Source organism: Pipistrellus hanaki (genome assembly GCF_964339955.1).
Source record: "Pipistrellus hanaki genome assembly, chromosome: 6".
NCBI classification, from domain to species: domain Eukaryota; kingdom Metazoa; phylum Chordata; class Mammalia; order Chiroptera; family Vespertilionidae; genus Pipistrellus; species Pipistrellus hanaki.
In genome coordinates this window covers 32,349,794-32,367,298 of record NC_140508.1, presented here as the reverse complement: position 1 = coordinate 32,367,298, position 17,505 = coordinate 32,349,794, and the positions used below count along the sequence as shown (strand labels likewise).

General features: G+C 60.2%; 1 protein-coding gene across 7 annotated transcripts in view; it reads left to right on the top strand.

Moving 5' to 3' along the window:
* Positions 1–1,325: 1,325 nt before the first annotated feature.
* Positions 1,326–17,505, top strand: part of LOC311624073 (tyrosine-protein phosphatase non-receptor type substrate 1-like) — a 46,746-nt gene continuing 30,566 nt past the window's right edge. The window contains exons 1-2 of one of the 7 annotated variants that reach the window (XM_084886899.1): positions 1,326–1,643; positions 2,585–2,672. In XM_084886899.1, coding sequence (XP_084743025.1) covers positions 2,594–2,672 — 79 coding nt within the window. In that variant the 5' untranslated portion in view covers positions 1,326–1,643; positions 2,585–2,593. Of the gene's footprint in view, positions 1,644–1,697; positions 1,766–2,022; positions 2,321–2,486; positions 2,673–17,505 lie in introns of those variants that run through there. The other 6 variants (XM_084886897.1, XM_084886900.1, XM_084886898.1 and 3 more) reach the window with 6 other exon arrangements.

The window sequence follows — 17,505 nt, the reverse complement described above, 5'->3', positions numbered from 1 at the left end:
ACTTGGGACATGCTACACACTCTTTAAAGTGTTGTACAAGTATTAATTCACCCAATCCTCTCACCAGCCTTTTTGGGTAGACACTCAGGTTGGCCTCATTTCAGACGAGGAAGGTGAAGCACCGACAGGATAAGGTGTTTCCCCAAGTCTGCACAGCTCATAAGAGGTAGCTGGCAGGATTGGAACCCAGGAGCCTGGTTCCTGCTCTCAAGCTGGACCCGGCTGCCTCTCTCTTAGCCCAAGACCAGGACCAGCCTCTGGCAGGGAGGCTGGGATGGAAGTGAGGCTATCACTTTGCAAAGGTCTTTATTTAGCCCGGGAATCCGGGAAGTCAAAATTGTTTCTACCCCTGGCCTTGCTGTGTGGTCTTAGGCAAGTCCACTTCCTCTCTGGGCTCCCTTTTATGGCTTCATTCATATTAAAAAATATATACATATATATTGATTTTTTACAGAGAGAGGGATAGAGAGTTAGAAACATCGATGAGAATCATCAATCAGCTGCCTCCTGCATCACCCCTACTGGGGATGTGCCCGCAACCAAGGTACATGCATGCCCTTGACAGGAATCGAACCCGGGACCTTTCAGTCTGCAGGCCGAGGTTCTATCCACTGAGCCAAACCAGTTTCGGCTCATTCATATTCTTTCCTTGACAGCCTTGCCGCATTGGATGCCGCTTTATTTCCAAGCCCCAAACCCTCCAATTAGCAGAGGGCCTTGGGCTCCTTTCCCGACCACTGTCCTCACCACCTTCGCCAGGTGGCCAGCACGCCCACTCCCTGTCACTGACCTGGCTGCTACTGGGCACACAGCTCAGTTTAAGGAGAAGGGGAGAGAAAGGGGGGGGGGGGGATGGACAGAAAGCCTGAAAGACAGAGACACATAGAGGCTCTGTCCTCTCCAACTCCAAGCCTTTTGCCTCTGTTCCCCTGCTTTGCCCTCATATTATTACTCCTTACTTGTCATGTCCTGGAGCCCAGGACTTCAAGTCCCCCTTTCCCACCCCCCCCCCAACACCCACTCCCCCCAAGTCTGCCACAGAGAGGCACCTGGCAGAGAGCGCCCACCTCCCCGGGGAGGGGAGGACCCTTCCCCTCTAGTTCCCTGGCCGCAGCCCTCCTCGCGTTCTTTCTCCTCTACCCTGAAGCCTCTGTTGCAGGCGGCACTGAAATCCTTCCTACACACACGCTATTTTTGTACCATCACTCTCTCCTTCCTCTTCCCCTTCCCCCCACATTCACTTACTTCCTGCTTTTCCTCCACCTAGGCCCAGCTCGGACAGACTTGGGGGGCCCCCTATGTGGCCCAAGCGGACCCCCCACGGGGCCTTCTTTTGGAGAAGGGGCAGGGCCACTTGGGAAGAGGCACAGGCAGACACCCCGAGTCCCCGCCGCTCCCCCCGCTGCTTCGCCGCCTCCAGCCTCTCGGCGGCAGGCAGAGGGAAGCCGGGACTGGCCGCAGCGGCCGGAGTCCGGAGGCGAGGGAGGCCGGCCGCAACTTCCCCAGTCCACCTTAAGAGGATGCTGAGCCCGGCTCGCCGCGCCGACCTGGGAAAAACAAGTTTGCGCTGAGCGGAGCGGGCCCGGACCCCGCACCCCGGCCCCCGGCCCCCGGCGCTGCCCCCGCCGCCCCCGAGCCCGCAGGTCCGAGTCCGCGGGCGGAGGGGGAGCGGGAGGGCGGGCCGGGGAGCTGACAGCCGCGCGGCTTCTGAACTGGCACATTGTTGGAGGCGGAGGCCGGGCTGGTCCCGGACCGAGCGAGCGGGGTGCGCCGGGGGCGGCGGGTTCTGGCGGCCGCCTCCGGGGCTGCGCGGGGGGCTCGGGCGGGCGGGTGCCAGCGAGGGGCGACCCCGGCCTCCTGGCCGCGCCGGAGACCCCAGCCCTCCTCCCTTCCCTGGCGGGCGCTGGCCGAGGGGGTGCCGGGCGGCCGGAGCCCCGCAGCCCCCGCGCGGGCTGGAGGGCGGAGGGAGGAGGAGGAGGGAGAAGGGGGCGGACGGCGGGCGGGGGCCGGGCTCAGCGGCCCGGACTGCGGCCGGAGCGAGCCGAGCCGCGGGCGCCGGGCGGAGAGCGGGCGGGGCCGGCGGGCCGCGGCGGGGGCGGCCGGCGGAGCGGCCCCGGACCCGGGCTCGCGGTCCCTCTCCTCCGGCGCGTCTGGCTCCGCGCGCCGCCTCGCGCGCTCCTCTCCCCGGCCCCCGCCTCTCGCTCCCCCCACCCCTCGCTGCCTGTGTCTCTGGCTCTCTGCCTGGCTACCCCGGTCTGCTTCCCTCTCCCGCCGCCTCGCCGCTCTCCGGCCGCCCCGCTCTCTCTCCTGCGCGCTCGGGGTCTGCCCGTCTCCCCATCTCTCCGGGGAGTGGGGGGCGCGGGGGTGGGGGTGGGGGATGTAATCCTAAAATCGCGGCGGGGACGGCGGCTCCGGAGCTGCTCCAGGCGCCCGTTCCGGGGAGGGGGGAGCCCGGCCGAGAGGGGAGGGGAAGAGAGGGGAGGGAGGGCGGGAGGGGGAAGAGGGGGGGCTTAGTCATTTCCCCGCTCCAGCCCGCGCTTGCCCGAGCGCGCACTCACGGCCGCTCTCCCTCCTCGCTCCGCAGCCGCGGCCCATGGAGCCCGCCGGCCCGGCCCCCGGCCGCCTCGGGCCGCTGCTCTGCCTGCTGATCGCCGCGTCCTGCACCTGGGCAGGTAAGCGCCCCCGCCCGCGCCCCCGCCGCTGCCCCCCACACGGCGGGCTCCGGCGTCCCCGGCCGCCCCTGGGGGCCGCGGGGCTGTCCGCGGCGATAGGGGTAGCGATGTCTGTAGTCAGGGCTACAGATCGGAAAACTGAGGCCAAGAGAGGGCCGCCGAGTGGCCCAAGGTCACACAGCCAAGGATGGAACCCGATGCCCACTGGGTGCCACTGAGCCGGGCACCGGAACGGCCCCCCATGAGTTGCTGCGCCCTGCCCGATCCGGAAGGGGGGGGGGGGGCAGGCTGCCGGCTGCTTTCCGAACCAGACACCCCGGCTTCTCTATAAAGCTCTGCCTGGTCCGATGCTTTCCACAGGTTTGATTTCAGGGTCCGAGAGAAGGGGGTGAGGGGGTGGGGGGCAGAGGTCCCCCAGGCACTTACTGCCCAGGATGGAACAGAAACAGGCGTTGCAATTAGGGGAGAGGGAGCCTGCCCGCTGGTGCGCAGAGTGAAACAGTGTCAGTGTGTGCATGGGGGAGAGACGGAGGGAGCCGTGGTAACCCTGGGGTGAGCTGCTGCGATCAGATCAACAGATCCTGATAGGAAAACACGGTGCATGTCCCTGTGGTAGCCGGAGCCTCTCGCTGGATGGCAGTTCTCCTTGCTGGCTCGCCCCCTCCCCTGCCCCCGCCCCCTCCTGCCTTCCCCAGCTCCCTGCAGTTCAGGGGCTCCGTGGGGCTATTACCTGTGGCTCTGAGCAGGGCTTTTTGTTGGCCTACATCAAACACCTGGCTGCCTCCAGCCGGCAGCCTCTGAAGGCTGGCATGTGTTCGCCAAGGGGTGAGGTCACCATTCAGGAGTCCTGCTTCTTAAAGGGGTTTTGCAAAAGCCGTGGGTCTCCGGGGAGGGCATGGGGGGCAGAGGCATGGCATGTAAGAGCAGGGGTGGGGGAGAAGAAAGGAGCACCTTGATTCTGGGCTTCTTGAAGCTGTGCTGTCGGCAGAGGGGTCTCGGCACCTCCCTCCCTTGAGGAAAGAGGCAGAGATGAGCTCAGTATCCACCTCCCCCTTTTGCATTTGCCTAGAGACGGGTAACCATCTGAGAGCAGTGAGAAACGGAGAACTAGCAGAGAGTGGGTGGAGGGAGAAGTGGGGGTAAACAGCCTCTTCTCTCTGCCCTGCAGTTTCTCCTGAACCCAGGGATCCACATAGGTCTCCCTCAACCCCACCCCCCAGCCCCATTCCCAGGTCTTTCTGTTACTGTTGGGTCCTTGCTGGGCGGAAGGAAGCACTGGTATATTTCTATCTCTCTGGTGAGTGGCATCTCTGATCTGCTCCTTCCTGCCTGAGCCGGCCATGTATACCCTTCAGAGTCCCAGCCCCTGCCCTGCCATCCTTCCTGGCTTGGAAATGCATGAGCACCTCTCACACGTGCTTCATTTCCCTAAAACAGGGAATCGGGCACAAGTTAATCTCTCAATGTCTATTCCAGACCCTCCTCGAGTCAGGACCCAGTGGCTTAGTTTTCTGGCAAAAAGCATGGCAACGCCGGTTCACAGGTTTTCAGATGGACAGCCTACGTTTCCCAGGGCCCCAGCTGGGAACCCCACCACCCTTCCTGTGATAGAATCTCCCCCTTTTATCTATAAAAACAATCTATAAAAAGGTAAAGATTAGGCCATAAAACTTTGGTTCCAAGCCATTCAACATCAATAGCCTGAAAAAGTGGGAGCAGCAGAGGGGCCAAGATTAACTTTGACAAGAATAAATCTCGGGAGGCGAGAATACATTTCCTGGCGGAGGGTGGTGGGGAAGGGGTAGGGTGTCACCATCATAACCGAAGTCTCCCAGCATCCTTCACTCTATGTTCTACAGGGTCCTGGTCACACTCCGGCCCAGGCCTGGCATTCATGTGGTTTTTGGCTGAGGGACGGGGCGTCAGGCCCCTCCCTCGGTGGCCCTAAGCCTGGTATGCGACAAAGCAGCACAGAGGCAGAGCAGAAGGGCAGAGGAAGGTAGAAGGGGGCCGTCCTGCAATTTCCTAAGAAAATGGATTTGTTTGAGTGAGAAACTCAAATGTCAGGCTTCGGAAGGCGGCTCTGGATTGAATGACTACTAGTGTCTCCGGCGGTACTGTCAGCCTGGGAGGTGTCACGTGACCGCCGTGGCTTCCCATGGTCACTGTTTGGAGGGGGGCCGGTCACGGGAATTATCTTGTTTGGGGGCGGCAGGGGAAGAGGTTTCTAAAGATTGCTTTCACCACAGCTGCTGCCAAAGGGGAATTCTAAAAAGATGCCAGTGAAGTCACCAACCTGTGTTCTGGGAGCCAGTGGGAGGCGTGTGTGTCGTAAAACAACGCCCCGAGGGAGATTCTGAGGCCGGGAGAAGGGCAGGGGACAGGGGACAGGGGCTTGGGGACATCTGGGGAGCTAGATTGTCTAGCAGCAGCAACAGCACATGGCACTGAACCTGCTGGCTCCTGTCTGGGTCCCACCTAGGTCTTGGGACGGCACCTCCTGGGCTGACGTCAAAGTGAGCTCCCATTCATTCCTCACTCTGGCCCGCGCGGAGAAGGCCAGGCCACAGGGGCTCGGGTCTGGGGGCATCGGGGCCCTCTGGCGAGGCCCTGGCCTTTTGGTAGAGAGCGGCACGCCGAAGGCTTCTCTGTACTTTCCTAAATGGTGAAACTAATCTCACTTCCTCTTTCTCAAGAAGACAGGGGCGGGGGGCGTTCGCCCTGTTGAGCTCAGGCTATCGGAAGGCCCTTAATGTAGAGGGTTCCTTGGTTAGCTTCTGCCCCTTAATTATTTACTCCTTTACCAATCCCGCGAGACTCAGGGTGTGATTCATTCTCTGACTTGTAGGCGCTCCGCACGCATGAGCTCCTAATGTGAACCATGTGTGGAGAGAGGCGAGGAGACCCAAATGTTCTTTGAATGTTAACTGTGTTCCAGGCTGTGTGCGGACTGCCTAATGTGCATAGTTTCCTCGGTCAGCAAACACAGACTGAGCTGGCTGTTAGTCCCATTTTGCAGATACGGAGAATAGAGTCCCACACTGGAGAAGGAACGTGTCGGAGGTAGGGAGCCTGGATTTTTGAATCCCGGCTTCCTGGCTGTACCCTCTGAAGGAAGACGTTCCCCGATTCAGTTGGGAGGACTTAGCCGGAGCTGGAGGGAGCAGGAGGAGGCCCCTCGCGGCTCCGATGGAAGTTGGTAGAAAGGTTCCTCTTGGGGCAGACACGTTTCACTGAGTCACAGTTGTTTCTCTGGAACTACACTGAGGGTGGAAACCCCGGCAGCCCCTTGGCCCTCACGAGTGACAAGCCACAAGGGGCTCCCGTCAGAGCCCCCCATCTGGGCCGCCGCGCTCTGGAATATTCCTCCGAGCGCGTATCTTCCCGGTGCCCTTTGCAGCAGATGGAGAGGGGGTGTGCGAGAGGAAGGCAGTCTAAAAGTGTTGTGCGGATCCCACACTCACTCGCTTGCTGCTTCCAATGGCTCCGTGTGACAGGTTATTTTTTTATTTGTAGTCTTGGTTTCCCCCCCACCCCCTCCCACCTCCCCTTCTTCTTAAGTGAGCTCAGATTTCTGGCCTGTCAACACGACTCAGATCATGTCACTCCCCAGCTCAAAACTGTTGAGTGGGTCCAAAGTTTCTTTTAAACACACACACACACACACACACACACACACACACACTGCACCAGGGCCTCCCTCCCACGACAGGCCTTCTTTCTCAACCACATGTTTGCCAAAGGGCTGACCTATTGACATTTGACATGCCACAAGGTAACCAAGCTTCCTCTCTGCGGCCCCAAGCTTTCCCGGCTCCTCCAGCGCCCTGGCACCCAAAGACCCTGAGAAGTCCCGCGCGTGTCGGATCCCCATTCATAGGAACCGGAGGCGTTTGGTTTGGAGAACACTCATTCACGGGGCCTCACCCAGTTTGGTGAATGGTTCTGTACAAATCCATGCCCTTGGCGCAGCTCCCTCCAGCACGTTCCTTTGCTCATACTGTTCCTGCCATCAGCAGTGCCCTTCCCTGTACCTCCTTACCTCCCTGTGTCCCCCTCCTCCCCCCTCCTCCCCCCTTCACAGTTCAGTTCGTGCTCCTGTCTTGTGCTCTCGGGGATCTCTTTCTTCTCTGAACCCGCCCCCGGGGTGTTATCAACCCCTGTCTGAGGCCTTCCGCTTGTTTTATCATCCTGTGCGTGCACGCTTAGCTCTGGCCCCCGGTGGTCCGCGGGCGGGGGACCAGCTGGCCTCTCCGTGTGGACACAGCGAGCCCCGTGCTGAGTCACAGGCTCAGTCCGATCCAGACCCCCGGGGTGTGAATCCAGCAAGAACATGTGCACGGACAACTCACTGAGCTCTGCCTGCGTCTTGGTCTCCTCATCTGTAAAACAGAGTGAATCAACAGCTCCGTTTCCAGGATTAAGTCGATTAACTGCGTGTGAAGCGCTTGAAACCATGCCTGGCACGTAGCTGAGTGCTCAGCCAGTGTCGTAATCATCAGTGTTGTTCTGCTCGGATTTCCTCACCCAGGAAAGCAAGCCGAGCTCTTGTAAAGCACCTAGCACAGCTCGGAGCGCAGAGTGGCTGGCTACTCACAGAACAACAGAGCTGATAAGGGGGTGACTGTCTTCAGCCGCAGGCTTCCCCCTGTCGCTTTCATGCCGGCAGGGGAGGGATAAGTTGAGCAGAAACCCAGGCTGTGTGATTTAATTGTCTGGTGGTGGGACTGAGTGCTGTGGGCATAGCTTGCCTCTAGGTGTCTCTGTCCCTAGCCACCGGTCTGGATTTGCCTGCTCCCAGACATGGAAAACCAGAGGGGGGCCTGAGAGAGCTGTCAGTCCCCTCATCCAGCACCTGAGGGCAGTGGCAGAGAGGAAGGGACGGGCGGGCTTGCCCGGCAGATCTGTGGCAAGGCGTGGGTGGGACGCCAAGCCCGGCCCCCTGTGGTTCAGGCCTACGCTTTTTTAACACGGGGGAGTGCTGGAAGTTTCCACCGTTAAAGCTAGAAATCTGACAGGATCTCAAACGCCATGGGAAAAGACTAAAGTAAAAGCCATGGGAGGCATCTTTCCTGGCCACTTACTGGGCTCAGCACTTCATGTGTCCGATCCCAGTGGCACGCACGGCACCCTGGGTAGTATGTGGAGTGACCATCCGATTTGAATAATGAGGAAACAAGGCTCAGAGAGGTGGAACAGCTTGCACAAGGCCACACAGTAAGTGGCCCAGTGGACTGAGGACCCAGACCAGCCCATGCGGTTAATCGGGCAGCATTTAGCCCTGTTTGACAGGTAGGGGAGCTGCGGCAAGGAGGGGGGCGGGGGAGATGCCAGCATCTTGCTTTCCTGGTGCTCCTTTCCTATTTCTGACAATCAGTGTATCCTCCCCGGAGGCGGCAGCTGCTCCCAAGATGGGTTTCCGTCCCATCGTGGAGAAGGAAGCATCTATTTTCACAGCTGGAACTGCTTTCCTGTCAGCATGGCCATTCCTGGGCAGGTCTTTGAGGGAGCCCTTTGCAAAATGAGTTTTCCCTGTCAGGTGTCCCGCCAGGCCCTCTGTCCACAGAGATGCAAAACAGCCAAGGTGGAAGTGGGAACCGGTGGGAAATGGGATAGTTGTGTCTGTGAGATTTCCTGGCACATCCATCTGGGGGCGCAGGGTGGTAGGTGGCTGCAGATTAGCGCCGGGAGCTGAAGGCTGTCAGGTGGCCGGTCAGGATTGGGAGGGAGGTTGGAAGCGGGTGGCGTGAGCTCTGAGCTTCCAGCCGGCTGGAGAGGGTGAGTGCCTATGCCAGGGCGGCTCTCATTATTCAAGGGCACGTGTCCTCCAGAAATGGAAGCTCATGGTAGCATGGGCTGAGCCTTGAATCTGTGTTTTTCCTCCTCTTTTTATTTTGAAAAATTTCAAACATGCACAAAATGGGAAGGAATGGGGCAGGGGCCCCCAGCTCCCACCCTGATCTGCCATTTTTATTTCACCTGGCAGGGGGTGGGGGTTGGGGAGATGTTGTAACAAAAATGCTAGAGATTGGGGGTCATTTTATCCATCAGTACGTGGATGTGTGCCATTGTCTAGTCCTCAAAATGAGCCCCGAAGCATGGAGCCCTTCCTTCCCGCTTTACAGAGACGGACCCCGAGGTCCCCAAAGCCAGGTGGGGCTCTCGCCAAAGCCTCATGGCCAGTGAGAGTTAGAGCCGGCTCCACGTTTAATCTTCCCCACTCTGTTGTCCTTTGTGTAAATAGTCAACAGGTTTGTCTGAGCATCTGCTATGTTCCAGAGGTGGCTCTAGGTGTTGGAGGTACAACTGTGGGCCATGCACACAAAACACTGCTCTCGTGGAGCTGAGATTCTCACGAGGAAATAAAAGCAGACCCCAGTAAACATTCCGTGAGGTGGGGACAAGTGCCGTGAATCAACTAAAGCAGGAGGAGGGGATGGACGGTTGAGTGGGGACAGAGGCAGAGCCTCTCGGAGGAGCAGGGGCCTGAATTAAATGCAGCAGCCATGGGAATAGCGGGAGCGGAGCACTCCACACTGAAGGAATAGCATGTGCAAAGGTCCTGAGGCTGGAATGAGCTTGCTGTGTCTCAGGAATAGGAAGGCCAGTGAGGCTGGAGAAGAAGGAGATGGGGTGGGAGAGTTGGGGGAACTCAGGGCCAGACAAAGTAGAATCTGGTTCATTGAATGCCTGACATTGAACATGTCAGGCCATGTGATAGGACAGTTACTCTGTAGATTATATCTCATTTAATCCTCACCACAGTTCTGTGAGGTGGGAACTCTTATCGTATCCATTGGACAGATAAAGAAACTGAGACTCAGAGAGGTGAAGTGACTTGCCCAAGGTCACACAGCTTATACATGCAGAGCTAGGATTTGAGCCCAGGCCCTTAAATGCTGCAGCGTCCTCATCATTGCCTTCCTGCTTCCACTGTGGTGCCTTCAGTCTCTTGACCCAGAGGAAGGAGCTGAGCGCATCAAGCCCTCCTTGATCCTGCTCCAAACTTTTCGGTAGTTCTCACTGCCCTTAGAACAAAATCAGACTCCTTACTTATGAGACACGGCATTTCCTGGATCACGTCTATCTCTCCAGCCTCATCTCGTGTCAGTCTCTCCCTCCTCCTGGGGTGCAGCCACAGCGGCCTTCTTTCTGGTCTTCATAGGCACCAACTTCTTTCCTACCCCAGGGTCTTGGCACTTGCTGTTCTGGCCCCTGGAACACCTCCCCTGGCCTTTGCTTCCTTTGTGTGCCAGTTGCAGTCTCTTCTCAGAGATGCCACCCCAGTAGAAAAGAGGTCCCCGCCTTATCATGGCTCCAACGTTGTCTGTTTCCTGGAACCCCTACTTCTATATTTGTTTCATTACTTCAGCCCTGTCTCCCCCAGTAGGATATAAGCTGCATGAGAGTAGGGACTATGTCTGTCTTGCTCACTGCGAGGTCTCCTGGAACCTTAGCACAGGGCCTGGCAACAGTAGGTGGGTTCATGCGCACTGGCTGAATGAAGGGAACAGGTGGGTGCTGAGATCCCCATTTTAAGGAAGATTCTCAGAGCCACAAGGTCACCAGGCAGTTATCCTGGCCCAAAGGCCGAGCTGTGCCCTAACTGCGATATCGTCCCTCTGTGGCTGGGGCCGGGGCCAGGGCCAGGAGCAACCACAATCCCTGCCCATCGTGCTGACATAAGGACCCCTGAAGTATCAGGAAGCACAAAATGTCACTGTCAGCTGGGGTGGGCAGTGTTGGCCAAGCAACCCCAGGATTTGCACTTACGATTCTGGCTGCCCTGAACCACCTGCCCCCGTGTAGACACCGTGGGGGGATGAGCAGGCGAAACGTGAAACGTGGCACCGTCCGCGGCACTCTCAGCGGACTGGTTTGGTTTGGCGGGCCTGGTTCCGGGGTCCGGCTCCCCCAGAGGGTCCTTCTTTGTCTGAGGCCATCTGGTGCTGTGATGGAGATGCAGGTGGATCAGATCGTGACCTTGGCCAAATGGCTGTCCCTACCTGAGCCTCAGTCTTGTCCTCCGTGAAATGGGAGTAGTGCTAGCCCTGTCTCGCTGGGCCCCCATAGAGCTTTGGTGAGGCCTGTCGTGCTCCTGGCCATGTCGGTGTTGGATGCTTGTTAGCCATTATGACTGTTACTGTTACTGTTACTGTTACTGTTACTGTTACTGTTGTGTGATCATTTCATGGTTTGGGGCTGAAGGAGCAGGCGGAGCCCTCACTCTTGTCACTTACCAGCCAGGAGACCTGAGACTTATGATGCTGCCCCTCTGGGCCTCAATGTCTCCTTCTGAGAAGCAGAGGCTCGGCGTGGCTGCTCTCCCTTTCAGCCCTGATGCCCATCTGTCCTTCACCTTGATGACTCCCATGGGCAGGCGGTGAAATGGCACACGCTGTGGGCCACACACCTGAGTACAGGCCCGGTATGTGCTGCTTCCTGGCTCTGTGCTCACCTGCTCTGAGCCTCAGTTTCTCCCTCTGTAAAATGGGAACATTACCACGGCTTCCTCTTGCACAGGGACTGGAGAGGGTTAAGGGAATTAAGAGCCGAGGAAAGTGCTTTCGCGAGCTGCAAAAGGCGCTGTAAAAGGCATCAGCGAATAGTGTCAGCTTGGGGAAAAATCTCGTCCGTCCGGAGACTGTCTGCGGCAGGCGGCCGTGTGCTGAAACCTTGGCAAATGCCGTTTAATAGATGCGTGTCGCTTTTAAGGGGCCTTTATCTCGGCGGGGAAATGTGTGCGCGTCCTTGGCAGCCTGACATTCCCGGAGCCCGAGCTGGAGGGGACCCTGTCGCCAGGAGAAGCTTCCGTGGCAGACGGTGGGTGTGTTCGAGCGCCCTCTCGCCTCTGCCCTGCTTCTCAGGGCCTCAGCCTCCTCGCCGGCAGGAAGGGGATGCAGGATGCTGACAGCAGCACTGGCCTCGCTAGGCTGCCGGCTGTGGTGACAGTTAAGTGCGGGCTGCCCAATCTGGCCTCATCCACACCTTGTGCCCACGGAGAGCATGGCCAGCAGCACCAGGCCGTCTACGGAGCAGTTGGGCCTGGAGGCTGGAAGGACGCCACCTGGGTTCTCAGCTTCCCCAGGCCTCAGTTTCTCCCCCGCAGGAGGGAAGCGGGAAGGTCCTGAGGCTGTGGAGGCACTGGGTGCGGTGAAGGGTGGGGGTGCGTGCTCCTGCATGCTGCCCGCCTCCCCCGGCTCCCCTCAGCCTGGTAAACACAAAGGGCATGCACCGCACACACACCAGTAGCCGTTCCTTCCTGCTTTGCAAACAGAACCACTCTGCAAGCAGGTCTCATCCAAACCCAGCAAACACTCACAGGGCCTCTGGCCTTCCCCGCCCCTGGCCGGCCGCCTGGCCAGCAGCCTGCTCTCAGGCCCCGCTCGCTCGGAGTGGTCTTGTGCACACGCTGGGGCTGGGGCAGAGCTGTGCTGCCTCCGAGTGAATCCTCAGCTTCTCACACTGCAGGCCGTGACCGTGCGTCATCCCCTTTAGGCCGAAATATCCGGTGTGGGAACGGCTGCCCACACCGAGCGCTTCCTCTGCGCTTCCAGGCGCCAGCTGAGAGCTCTGTCCTTTCATCCTAAAGCTACCTGGTGCTACTACGACGATGGTCATCGCCCCGGTCTGTTAAGACCTGTCCTAGCCTTTCAAATGCTGGAGCTGGAATCAAACCAAAATGTGCATTCACCCAAGGCCAGGCCTGGTGTAAACCTGGAGGGTGAATCCTAACTCTCAGAAGGCTTATAAGTACGTCTAGTGTAGGGAGAGGGACCCTAACACAGTACGTTGGCTGGTGAGCGAAATGAGACCAATGAAGTAGAGCAAGAGGCATTGAGGGGCCATATGAGGGCAGCCAGGGAAGGCCTCTCGGGTAGGCCTGTAGGAGATGAGGGAGCCAGCTTGTGGCTATGTATGGGATGAGAGTGCCAGGCAGAGGCCGTGGCAAGTGCAAAGGCCCTGGGGTGAGTGGAGAATCTGGCGTGACTGGGAGCAAGGCTGTAGGGTCCTGGTGCCACTGTAGGACCCTGGGTCTCCCTCCGAGTGCAGTGAGGCCTGCAGGGGCGTTCTCAGCAAAGGAAGGCTGCTCCCTTCTCAGGTTTCGGAGAAGGGTGCTTCGGAGAGAAGTGAAGTAGAGGCGGGGAGGCCAGTTCAGAAACTGAAACCAAGACCCAGGTGCGGGGTGGGGTGCAGGTGAGCCGTAAGGAGAGAGGAGGCTGACTGAGCCTTGGACGTCGAGCTGGCAGGACCTGCTACCTTGTTTCCCCGAAAATAAGACCTTTCTCCCAAAGTTGCGCTAGGTCTTATTTTCAGGGGATATCTTATCTTTCCATGTGCTAGGTCTTATTTTTGGAGGATGTCTTATTTTCGGGGAAACATGGTAATAGAGGGCCGTGCTGGGCAAAGGGGAGCAGAGGCGAGTCCAGTGCTCAGTCCTGCTCTTCTGACCGCTGACCATCGAGCCTTAGAGGGAGAGATGGTGGTGCTCCCTTGCTCACAGGTGGGAAAGTGGGGGCTTAGAGAAAAGTGACATTGCAAGCCACCGACCCCCCGAAATGAGACGTACTGGTCTCTGGCCCCAGAGCCTGAGCTTTAGACTCTGCTGGCACCTTAAGAGTTTGCCTGCTGCACGGAGTGCCTCCCAGGGCCTACTCCTCCCCTGCAGGGCCTTGGCACAGTGCCAGTTCCCCGAGTAGCCAGGAGGGGGGTGAGGAGGGAGCACCCTGAGCCTGCTGGGCCTGCCCCCACCTTATTTGCAAAGCCACGTGTGTCCCCACTTTTGATGGCTCCATGCAGGTGGTAGCTCCCACAGTACCTGGGTGTCTCCACACAGAGGGTTTGTACATTTGTAGCTGTGGACGGCTCCCGGGAGTGGCCTGTTGTCCAGACGGCAACCGGAGCCATCCTGTAGGGTGCCGGGTTAGCCCTGCCTCAGGCTGGCCCTATTACAGCCAACCAGCATGTCGCAAGGACTCTGCCCCGGCTCCTGGGTTGTCCAGAGCCCTTTTCTCCTCCCCCCTGTACCCTTGCACATGTGGCTCTGCCCTCCCGGAATGCCTTCCCTTCTCCCTAGCCTCTGTCAGCCTTCAAGACCTAGCTCAGGGGCCACCACCTCCAGGAAGCCATCCCAGATAACAAGCCATCCCTCTTCCAAAACCCCCACGCCCACGCCTCTTCTTGCTCACTGATCACCCTGCACATGGCATTGCCCACATCTAGAGTGCTGTCCCACAAGGGCAGGGACCTGTCGTACCCAGCTATGTCCTGCAGCATCTAGGTCAGGGACTGGCAGCAGAGGGAGCTTTGAGAGGGCATGAATGAGTCAGTCTGAGTCCAGAGAAAAATCAATGCCTGGCCACAGCTGCCGGAGCCGGTCGACCTGCCTCGGATCCTGAGCTCCCTCGGGAACTGCAGAGTCCACAGCCATCAACCCCCGCAGCCCTCCGTAATCCCTCCCCCCACCCCCACCGCCATGAGTCAGCCCGGAGCCCGGAGACCGTGCCCCCGCCCAGAGCCGTGAGCTCAGCAGGGCAGCTCCAGGTGCCTCTTCACTGCCGTGCCCGTGGCCACACGTAGTAAGCGGGCGTCAGTCAAGGTGTGAGCCTCCTCTCCGGGGCAAGACCTGTGCCCGGAGCCACGCAGGAGCCGCCCAACAGATAGACTTGATGGAGGCGTCTCTCCCACCCTCCTTCTCCCTATGCATGTGCCTGGAAACTCACCCATGCCAGGCACGGTCACAGCTGGGCACATGGACACACAGATGGATACACACAGTAGGCCCCACACACTGTCGTCCCTGCTCCCCCGCACTGTATCAGCACACACCTCTCACATCACATGCGTGTACACCGCCCCTGTTGCACACATCCTCCACACACACACACACACACACATACGTATACACATCCCACTCACATGCATGTCTCTTCTGTACTCCCCTTCCTGCTGGTGCATTCAGACGCCCTGTCACGCTCACACCCCTCCCAGGCATCTGCTCACACCCTCAGGCTCAGACACACCCTCTTGTGCCACTCACGTGCTCACGCACTCCCACGCCAGCCAGGACTCAGACACCTGTGCACACAGTTCGCACCCCTCATGCCCCCGTTCGCTGGCCCCATTCAGACACTCTGAGCTGTTCCGTCACATATTCCCGCACACATGCATCATCTCTGCACACGCTCACCTGTGTACACGCCCCCAAGCATATGTGTGTGAGTGCATGCACTTGGCACCCTCATGCTCCCACATCTGCTCCCTTTCCCGCCCATGTGCGGACTCTCAGCCACACTCCGCACCGCACACTCACAGCCATCGGATCGTAACCGGAAGGCGCCTTGGCCGCTCCTGAGGGGGCTCTGCGGTGCTTTGGGCCGATAAACCAGCAGCTCCCCCTCCCACACCCACCTCCACGGCAATGATCATGCCTTTAGTCAGGGAAGGGAAGCCCGCTTCCCCTGCTGTGAGGCTGAGCGGGGCTGGTGGGTGTCATTTGAACCATCTGGGATGCTGAGCCTCAGGCACAGCCAGAGCTCCCCGCAGTCTCCTGGGCCCAGGGCTTCTCGAGTTTTCAGAAACCTGGTGGGTGGCCTCCACCCAGTCCCGAGGCCCCTCCCGAGAGCAAGAGGCAGTGCGCTGGTCTGGGAGAGGCTGGCTCTGGAGAGGCAGGGAGCACTGGTCTGGGAGAGGCTGGCTCTGAAGAGGCAGGGAGCACTGGTCTGGGAGAGGCTGGCTCTGGAGAGGCAGGGAGCACTGGTCTGGGAGAGGCTGGCTCTGGAGAGGCAGGGAGCACTGGTCTGGGAGAGGCTGGCTCTGGAGAGGCAGGGAGCACTGGTCTGGGAGAGGCTGGCTCTGGAGAGGCAGGGAGCACTGGTCTGGGAGAGGCTGGCTCTGGAGAGGCAGGGAGCACTGGTCTGGGAGAGGCTGGCTCTGGAGAGGCAGGGAGCACTGGTCTGGGAGGGGCTGGCTCTGGGAGAGGCTAGCTCTGGAGAGGCAGGGAGCACTAGTCTGGGAGAGGCTGGCTCTGGAGAGGCAGGGAGCACTGGTCTGGGAGAGGCTGGCCCTGGGAGAGGCAGGGAGCACTGGTCTGGGAGGGGCTGGCCCTGGGAGAGGGAGGCAGGGAGCACTGGTCTGGGAGAGGCTGGCTCTGGAGAGGCAGGGAGCACTGGTCTGGGAGAGGCTGGCTCTGGAGAGGCAGTGAGCACTGGTCTGGGAGAGGCTGGCCCTGGGAGAGGCAGGGAGCACTGGTCTGGGAGGGGCTGGCCCTGGGAGAGGGAGGCAGGGAGCACTGGTCTGGGAGAGGCTGGCTCTGGAGAGGCAGGGAGCACTGGTCTGGGAGAGGCTGGCTCTGGAGAGGCAGGGAGCACTGGTCTGGGAGGGGCTGGCTCTGAAGAGGCAGGGAGCACTGGTCTGGGAGAGGCTGGCTCTGGAGAGGCAGGGAGCACTGGTCTGGGAGGGGCTGGCTCTGGGAGAGGCAGTGAGCACTGGTCTGGGAGAGGCTGGCTCTGGGAGAGGCTGGCTCTGGAGAGGCTGGCTCTGGAGAGGCAGGGAGCACTGGTCTGGGAGGGGCTGGCTCTGGGGAGGCTGGCTCTGGGAGAGGCAGGGAGCACTGGTCTGGGAGGGGCTGGCTCTGGAGAGGCAGGGAGCACTGGTCTGGGAGGGGCTGGCTCTGGAGAGGCAGGGAGCACTGGTCTGGGAGGGGCTGGCTCTGGAGAGGCAGGGAGCACTGGTCTGGGAGGGGCTGGCTCTGGGGAGGCTGGCTCTGGGAGAGGCAGGGAGCACTGGTCTTGGAGGGGCTGGCTCTGGAGAGGCAGGGAGCACTGGTCTGGGAGGGGCTGGCTCTGGAGAGGCAGGGAGCACTGGTCTGGGAGGGGCTGGCTCTGGAGAGGCAGGGAGCACTGGTCTGGGAGAGGCTGGCTCTGGAGAGGCAGGGAGCACTGGTCTGGGAGGGGCTGGCTCTGGAGAGGCAGGGAGCACTGGTCTGGGAGAGGCTGGCTCTGGAGAGGCAGGGAGCACTGGTCTGGGAGAGGCTGGCTCTGGAGAGGCAGGGAGCACTGGTCTGGGAGAGGCTGGCTCTGGAGAGGCAGGGAGCACTGGTCTGGGAGAGGCTGGCTCTGGAGAGGCAGGGAGCACTGGTCTGGGAGGGGCTGGCTCTGGGAGAGGCTAGCTCTGGAGAGGCAGGGAGCACTAGTCTGGGAGAGGCTGGCTCTGGAGAGGCAGGGAGCACTGGTCTGGGAGAGGCTGGCCCTGGGAGAGGCAGGGAGCACTGGTCTGGGAGGGGCTGGCCCTGGGAGAGGGAGGCAGGGAGCACTGGTCTGGGAGAGGCTGGCTCTGGAGAGGCAGGGAGCACTGGTCTGGGAGAGGCTGGCTCTGGAGAGGCAGTGAGCACTGGTCTGGGAGAGGCTGGCCCTGGGAGAGGCAGGGAGCACTGGTCTGGGAGGGGCTGGCCCTGGGAGAGGGAGGCAGGGAGCACTGGTCTGGGAGAGGCTGGCTCTGGAGAGGCAGGGAGCACTGGTCTGGGAGAGGCTGGCTCTGGAGAGGCAGGGAGCACTGGTCTGGGAGGGGCTGGCTCTGAAGAGGCAGGGAGCACTGGTCTGGGAGAGGCTGGCTCTGGAGAGGCAGGGAGCACTGGTCTGGGAGGGGCTGGCTCTGGGAGAGGCAGTGAGCACTGGTCTGGGAGAGGCTGGCTCTGGGAGAGGCTGGCTCTGGAGAGGCTGGCTCTGGAGAGGCAGGGAGCACTGGTCTGGGAGGGGCTGGCTCTGGGGAGGCTGGCTCTGGGAGAGGCAGGGAGCACTGGTCTGGGAGGGGCTGGCTCTGGAGAGGCAGGGAG